Below are 9111 nucleotides of genomic sequence, written 5' to 3'. Positions count from 1 at the left end.
GAGGTTTTGTGTTGACTTGGTGTTTGCCTGTAGCTGTGTAATGCTCCTATGTCACTGAACTGCACAAGTTCAAAGGTAGGTTTTAGGTGTCTGTCTTTACCATGCTCACTGGTTTATTTGAGGCTGATGAAGTGAATTGGCTTTCTGCTGAATGCTGTTCGGTTGTCACTGGAAGTAGGAAGTTCAAAGGCCCTCATTTGGTTTGAGTTGCCTTGCTTTGACACAGTGTTGTAAGAGGCTGTGGTAAATTTGAGCAGAATGGATTGTGGTTACTCGGGAGCGTGTACCGTGTATGGAGCTTTGGGTTAAAAGGGCAGCACATCTGGAGCAGGTATCAATATGACACACACACATGTGCACGCGCACACACACACACACACACACACACACACAGAGAGAGAGAGAGAAAGAGAGAGAGATAGAGTGCACACACATGTACATGATACAGAGAGGTGGTGTATAGTGTAAAAGGTTAAATGACACACTGGATGCAGTAACACAACTCTTGCTCTCGTCCTCTATGTCTGAAGCACTAACTCAGCTTAGGTGGAATGCGTCATCAATTACACATGTAATCCCACATGTGCAGATTTCTTTCCCCAAGCCCATTACAGGGAGTAGATGTGGTGCGGACCAGCAGGACCAGGCCTCAGGAGCCCAGAGCTGAAACCCGAAGCACAGTAGCCTGCTCCGGGGAGAGAGCAGCCCAGTCGCACGGCTCTAGAGGACGCTCAGGCTGAAGAAAACAATTCTGACAGTAATCGTTTCACAACCACTAGTAATCACTGCAATCACACATCTAGACACAGACGTAAACAGATATGCAGGCAGACAGACACACACTCATGCACACACATGCCTCCCGAATGCCAATTTCAAGGCAGTGAAATGGGAAAAGTGAAAAAAAAAATGTTTTTCCATGTCAGACACTCATTTAGATCTGACCTCGGTGGCAAGCAAGTGGTAGCAATTTCAAGTCAAGGTCGCCCATCAGCACCAATTTATCTGTTCCCTCTCACCCCCCACCGACAGCCCCCCCCCCCCCCCCCCCCCCCCTCCCACCTATCCCCTCACACACACTGACACACACACACACACACACAAATTCACACACATACACATACACACATACATAGGGTCACAGGCTCCCACATAACTGACCTTGACGGTGATTGATCTGGGACGCCTCTGCTTCCGAAAGCGTGTACCTTCCAACACACACTCGTTTATCTTGAGTGCTTGAGACGCAAGAATATAAAGTCGTGACCCTCCAGCAATCCTCATTTTCGCCCCTAATCCCATGAACTGGAGGGATGGAATCATATTTCTCCCAGATGATATTACAGTTCTCCTACCAAGATTCTTGGGCCTTAGGTAAAACACATAAACAGAGACATAAATCTTTTATCTTCATCCACCGGCCACATTATATACTAAGCAGTGTGCATTTCTCATTCTGCTATGTTTGGTTACATTTTTTCAAAGGTTATTAATATGAATGAGAAATGAATCGCAAAGAACTTATTTTCCCATTTATTTTTTCATTTCTTTGACAGACATGGACTTCCATTGATCCCACAACATTGAATAGCAACTGGATTTACAAAGTGGCAAACAACATATTATAGCAACTGATTGATGTACTGCATATGTGTTTGCATATGTGTTTGTAGAGATATATACGTATGTGTATATATATACAGTATAAATATATGTGTGTGTGTATGTGTATTGATAGAATATATGTGTATGTGTATATGTAGTATATACATATGTATGTTTATTGATAGAGTCTAATGAGCATGCCAAACTTGAAGAATGGACCAAAAGATGTAGTTAGGATTTTGGAGTTATGCTGTTATTATGTCAGCGTGGAGACGTGGGTTGCTCAGAGAATGGCCTACATGCCAGTTGGAAGAAGAAGGTGTTGGCATTTATACAATTCAGGTGGGAGAATACATGGAAGTGGTGATAAGAAAAGTCTTCAGTTCACCTGTGGGGGAGTGGGTCCTCTGCTACAGGGGAAACTGAACCAGGACATGGTTACAGAGGAAATGAATACAAAATAATGTAAGCACTTAGTTCATGTACGACACAACTAAATATTTGGTTCCATCAGTATGTGTATGTGTGTGTGTGAGTGTGTGTGTGTGTGTGTATGTGTGTGTGTGTGTACGTGTACGTGTGTAGGTGTGTACGTGTATGTGTGTGTATATGTATATTTTTATGTGTATGCATATGTGAATGTGTGTGTCTATGTGTATTTGTATGTGTATGTGTATGAGTGTGTATATGTGTATGTGGGTGTGTGTGTATGAGTGTGTATACATTTGTTTCCATTGTTGGAGATAAACAATGGAAGCTACTGGAAACTGAACTTTGTCCCAGTGTTTTTACAACAAGATAACTTAGTGATAAAGAAAATCATTGTCATTTATGCCTTATATATGGCTCCTGAGGTTTTCCTAGGTCTTGTCAAGTCAATGTGTAGCTCTGACCTCATTACATCAACTCCACAAAATATTACCATAATTATTTAATATTATCCTGTAATTTTCAAGGAATGTACTACTTATATTTGAATGCAAATAATGTCCTCTCCTTCTTAAACAACAGTATCAAATGTCCACATTTTGGGAGAGTATGCATGGTAAGGACTGCAATATCTATAATCAAAGGTTCGTTGACTGAAATCTCAACCAGGTTGGCAAACAAACAGTCAATTTGCATTATGCTGATTGATAGATTTAAATGTGTGTAAAGGAAAAAGGAAAAAAACATTGCTGTGTTTTTTTTAATAGAACTGACTCCACAACAGGGACACTCTGAATCCCAGCATGCCAGTTTCTGTCAAATAAGGTATCCTAGTCCAACACACAAGGACATTTAGACACATTTGAAAAGCACTCCAAAAGCTGTTCTGTCACTGGAGTTAAAATTGACTAGGACATAAAGTTAATATAAGCTTTCCCAGAACTGCTACACTGTTCAGTTGTGGAGCAAAGAAAGGGTCTTTATAAAAAAAAATTCATAAATTTGATTGGCTTGCCAGATCAATGTCAGCCAACAGACTAAACACTCATAAAAGGTCTGACTTCTCATTTTGATGAAACCAAAAAGCTCCACTAACGTTTGGCCAAACAATAAAGATCTTATGTGGTGTGTCTTGCTTTCCTCTTTTGTGTGATTAAAAATGATTTCAAAAAAAGATATGAAACTATCAAACTGAATCCAAAATATGATCAATAGTTTTTATTGCACTTCTTCCACTTTGCTGTCTTGTGTGTTGCTGGAACATTCTCCAGTTGATGCTTAATAATTACGCATGACCTGAAACAAAAGAGCAAATTATAAGGAGCATTTCGTGGTGTGTGATCAAAACACAACAAGACAAATGAAAGCTTCCGTTCAGCACATCCTGTGGTATTTCGCTGACAGAGCCAGTCAAATACCATAGAGCCAAACAGCCAAACTTTTTTCCTCATCGGCGAGAGGCGATGCGGGCTGTGTTCAGACTTACGTCGCTGAGCCAGTCGCTGAAAGCCGAGGTGCGGGTGAACACGGTGGGCTTCTTCACCTCGTTGCAGGTGCTGGACGACACAAAGCTGGTCACACCCTGAATGTACCATTTCCCATCCTTGCCCTTGCAGTTCAGAGGACCACCAGAATCCCCCTAAGAGGATAGAGAAAGAGGGAGAGGAAATATGTGACGTTGTTTTCATTATCACATCGGATGACATGATATGCTATGATATGCACATATGACATAAAAACACATACTATTATACACATATCAAAACAATTTTACAAGCTGCCACTTTGCCAAACGCCTCAAACCATGCTGATTCAATTCATACAGAGCATATGCCAGAGAAAAATGCTCTCAGGCACACCGGAGCAGTCACTGTAATATAACATAACAGACAGGAACTGACTCAAATGGGTTATGACCATGTTTCCCTCAGATCAGTCCTGTGGGTGCTTATCCTGATTTAAGGGACTCACATTGCAGCCAGATTTCACATCTCCGCCGGCACAGACCATAGTTGGCTTCACGTTGATGCCCCACCAGTCGCTGCGGCTGCAAACGCTGTGCTCCACCACTGGCAGCAGGGCCTGCTGAAGCTGATCAGGAATAGGGCCGTGAGCTGGAATACACCATACACACCGAACACACACAAGCACACACAGATACACACACGTACACACACACACACACCAAATATATAATCTTTAACACATACTTACATGCATTTGTTTAGTTTTGCTTTCATACAAAACAACTGACAGCACGGGGAAGGCGTTTATTTTAATCAACTTATGTGTGCTGTGGGAAACAAATCCATTAATTTCAGGTTGCTGGTACCTTTCTAAAGGAACAAGAGAGAACAATTTAAACATGGTGACCTGTATTAACCTGTACTACCTGCCAGACAGTCATTTGGCAGATGCTTTTATCAACAGTCACTCTCAAGTGAGACACAATACAAGCAAACACACAAAGGGCTACTTCTGTTTCTCTGGATCCAAGTGCCAGAGAGCTGAAAGATGTGAGGAAGTGTGGAGAAAGAGAGGGAACCAGACACCAGACAGATGTTCTGAACTCCTGCCTGTCTCCTGCCTCCAGTGTTAACGATTTTGGGTGAGTATATTTCTTAAATGACCGAACAGAAACACAAGAGGAACAAATGAATGATGTACATAATTTTATGAACTATATTACTGTAGAGGTTGCCCCAGCCGGAGATGTAGCACGGCTCGTCGTGGACGGGGATCTCCCCGGCCTCAGGAAGGCAGGCGGCCTGGACATTCTCATTCATGATGGGGCTCTTGTCCAGCTTCAGCATGGCCATGTCGTTTCTGTACAGACACACATTCGCTCGTCAGACACTCCTCCCTGTGGTAGAGTAGCAGGTGCTAGCCGTAATAACGACGGGGGAATGAAGAAGGGCACCAACCCGCGGGCCACAAATTCAATGTTCCAGTTGGGATGGACGACGATCCGCATCACATCTCTGATCTGCTCTGTGCCCTCCTGCACGCTCAGATCGTGCTCCCCCAGTACCACGCGGTACACATCCCCGGGGCTAAAAGGGGGACAGGACAAAACAGCTGTTATCGTTCGGTTATGAGCAGTGGTGTAGTCCAGGGTATACGCAGGTATACGGAGTATACCCACTTAGTTTTCAGTCAGCATTGCGTATACCCACTTCTCAAAACAGGGTGTTTATCCTGTGCTGTATGGGCTGCATACATTTTTTTTGCAAAATGAATAGTATACCCACTTCTACAGGGAGGCGTTCAAGCTATCTTGAGAGCTATCCCCGGTGGCAGCAGCTCAGTTGCCTTGCACTATGACATCATGTATTCTCTTTAATTGCACCACAGATATTATTGAACCATATTGAACCAAATGGCAGCTTGACAGAGGTTTCGAATCTAGGCCGAAATAAAGAAGAAAAAGAAAGAGCGACTCACGAGATGCAGTGGCCAGCCGTCAGGATCCAGCGAGGGGCCACCAGAGTGCCCCCACACGTGTGGTGATAGCGGCTGCCGTGCTTGACCTGCAGGGAGATCTACGGAAAGACAAGAGCGTGGTAACTCCTCAGAGTACTGTGTCCTTGTTACATTGTACCCAAACAACAAGGTACAGAGTAATAAAGAGTGATATACTGGGTAAGTGTGAATGACAGCACATGGATACTTTGTACTTCCAGACACAAGGACTAGGGTTAGGGTAAATGTAAGGGTAAGGGTAATACATACATTGTATGTATCAATGTCTTAACATACTTCATAGCTTAATTACAACAAGTGTGCCATAATTTTAAGTGTAACCATTCACATCATTCAGTGTAATCATTTAGTCAGCAGTATCACAGCTCAGAGTTCAGAGTTCAGCTCACCTGCCATGGCCAGCTGTGGGGAAGAGCATTCTCTCCGTTCACCACTCTGCTGGTGTTAGGCTCGTAGGTGGGGCTGCCGCAGCCGTAGGCTAGGACAGAGAGCAGAGGGAACACAAAATGACCTGGGGTTGGTGTCTGCGTACAGCTGGAGTACAGAGAATGGAATTTCAATAACCTAACGAATGGATTGGAATCGAGCGCGACCCGGATTTTTCTCGGAAAACAAAGATAAAATCCAAACAAAAAGTCTAATCTTATCTAATCATCATCATACCCAAAGCCAACAAAGGCAAAGGTCTCGTATAATCTTGTGATGGCATACAGCGTGGGGCAGAGATGGCCGTGCCAAGATTTCTGGCTGGCACAGAGCCAGCGTGCGATCGCTGCACCCACCCTCACATGCGGCACTCACCGTTAGCAGCCAGGAGCAGTAAGCAGGCTAGTTTCATCAACATGGTGTGTGTGTGAGAGAATAAAGCACACTCTCTGCAGGTCTTATACCGCGTCGGCCTTCCATTGGCCCTGTGTTCTCTATCAGCCTCTGGCTGCTTATCGGAGCCAGTTGCTAATATTAGATGGGAAGAACCTCCTGTGCCACACATGCTAACGTTGCACCATGATGCATGGTGTAATGGTTAATGAAGAGAAGTGAGAGAGTTAGCAAAAGAGGGACTCCGCAAACAAAAGGTGGGATTGATGTGTTCATGTACATGTTCTTCCACCTACTACATGCATTCTTTCACGTGTATAGGACAGAACATGCTGTTCCATAGAGAGGGACAGAGAAGGAAAATAAGAGAGAGAGAGTGAGAGAAAGAGAGAGACAGAGAGCGAGAGAAAGAGAGAGAGTACGTATGAGAAGAAATTGACCTAAGCAAGACAGAACAGGAAATGCAGATGGACAACTAAGGTTAGAACTTAGGAAGAGGCTGAAAGAGAGCAAGAGGGAGCCTCAGTGAGAGGGAGAGAAAAGAGAGAGAGAGTAACTCAGTCTCATCAGCTGCATGAGTGAACAGGAAGCTTTGAGAAATGTGCCCTGGTCCCCGCCACGACCACAGAACTGGATCCGCTTGGGCCTCTGCTCAAGAGCAACAGCCCTGTAACAGCTTTTTTCCCCGGCTCTAATAAATAACGTGCAACTCAGGCCCCTAAACTCTGGGGCTCCCCTCTCCAGGCGAACCTGGTGCCGATTCTCTATGCTGCTCCCTCCGACAGTATCTTTTCATCCTAAGGGGAATTAGGGAGATCCTTCCGAGGAGCCAGCACTCAGTCATAAATTCCCCCTTTTTAAAGAAGCACGGCGAATCGATCTATGATTCCAACAGCTACATGGATCTGTTTGTTTTTGCGCCGTGTTAGACAAATTTGCCACGCCAGATATTGTCTGCGCTGATTTATGGACCAGACATGTGCAATGCGTTTGCATAACAAGGCTGTGGCATTAGAGAAAACTAATGTGGATTTACCCAGGGACAGTCTGTCACCGGGTCTACTATGTGAACCTGGCAGATAAAGTCAATTCCTGGGCTGAGAAGGACCTTAAGAGGCCAGGCTTTGCAGTTTCACACTGACAGTAAGTGTCCATAATTACTTAGACAGTTGTGGACCTTTCCATATATTCGTATACACAGCGGGGCATGTGCAACGACTCAAACGTTGTGTGTGTGTTTGTGTGTGTCTGTGTGTGTGTGTGTGTGTGTGTTCATGAGTATGTACATGCACATGTGTATATTGCATTGTCTGCAGATGTGCACACATGTGCAAGTGTGCATGTGAATCAGCTTCACTGTGTGTGTGTGTGTGTGTGTGTGTGTGTGTGTGTGTGAGTGCACATGGATGTGACTTAACCATTCTATGAGCAATGTGGTCATTTGCGCTGAATTACAGTCTGCTCCATGAGATTCTCCCATCCATCAGGTCTAAATGATACACTGTATTCAATCCAAGCAGCCATTCTTCTAAACAAATTATGAGTCCCTGCCTAATACATTTGTCTGTTTAGCTGTTTCCTGCACGGCGCTCCACAACTGAATAAGCTGTCCTGGGTGTTTACTCCATGTGAGGCCAGATAATTTATGACAGTCCGACATTTTCTATTTTCCATCGAGGTGACCCCGAGAAATACTATATAAATCAGTCCATCCAAGGATTGCGGCAGTTAGCAACAGAAGCCTGTTGGCTCTAGGTCCACGTAGCGGCTCAGACAGTGATAAATAACCATCTCTCAGCTCACACTGCACAAAGGCCAAGCATATCCGCAAGGGTTCCCAGATATGACAAGCATCTGCAGTGCGGAAACCGGAGGCAGGGCTAGGTTTTGACGGAACACTTTAATGGATAAATCATATTTGAACAGGCTTTCTGATCGAGTGTTTAAAGCCCTCATTTCCTGTAATTGAAAGTGAGCCAGATCAGTCTGTAGCAGACAGTCAAATCAAAGAGTGGAGAGACATTTTGTGTGGCTAATAGAAAAAAGTGGAATTCATCAGCCCATATATATGTGAATCATATTTGGCTTGAATGACAAATGTAATCTAGACCTAATAAAGTGCTTTCAAATCTGCTCACTTCCTTCAGTCTGATATTTGTGCAGTTTGATTGCTATGTAAATGCTCTTAAGGTCTTTGTAATTTGTCTCAATGTTCCAATCATTCATCATAATTCCAGAATAATTGGTTGCAATTTGCCTAGATGTCTAAATAATGAAACACAAATGTGACTATGTGGATGTGAAGGAATGAACCATCTAGAACCATCAAACTAACCAAGAAGAAGGCTATACACACACATCTGATCACTGAGTGTCATTTTGTTAATAAAACACTAGGTAACAAGAAGATTTGCTAAATGCTAATAATGCATCAAGAATATTTCAAATGTACCACTTTTTATTTCAAATAATGAAGAAAACTTCAAGCTATTGATTTTGGAGATCTTCTGTGGATTATTTCCCCAGTAACCTTTCTTTCACCCTCCCACACAGCTTTAGTGTTGAGATATGGGCATTGAAGTGGCCATTCTAATACTGTGAGAATTTCATTTGCATCCTTGTGTTTCATGTATTGTCTCACTTGTGGCTTCAGTATGTTTGGGGCCAGGTTCATCGCTTATCAGTCACTATCTGGGTGAACATATATTTCTGTGCATTTGTAAAAATGAGTGCCCTATGCTGCTGAAATGACTGAATTTATTGTTACTCTGGTAA

The 9111-nt window shown here is 43.6% G+C and overlaps 1 protein-coding gene across 1 annotated transcript; it reads right to left on the bottom strand.

Moving 5' to 3' along the window:
- Positions 1-3481: 3481 nt before the first annotated feature.
- Positions 3482-6361, bottom strand: LOC308382282 (chymotrypsin-like elastase family member 3B; the record flags this gene model as incomplete). The annotated part of the gene is made up of 7 exons (XM_080859992.1): positions 3482-3673; positions 4006-4148; positions 4724-4860; positions 4959-5087; positions 5479-5576; positions 5907-5995; positions 6319-6361. The coding sequence occupies 7 exons, from the start codon at positions 6359-6361 to the stop codon at positions 3482-3484; spliced, it is 831 nt and encodes a 276-aa protein (XP_080716118.1).
- Positions 6362-9111: the final 2750 nt, after the last annotated feature.

The sequence above is a fragment of the Sprattus sprattus genome (assembly GCF_963457725.1).
Source record: "Sprattus sprattus genome assembly, chromosome: 2".
NCBI classification, from domain to species: domain Eukaryota; kingdom Metazoa; phylum Chordata; class Actinopteri; order Clupeiformes; family Clupeidae; genus Sprattus; species Sprattus sprattus.
This window is presented reverse-complemented; position numbering and strand designations above follow the sequence as displayed.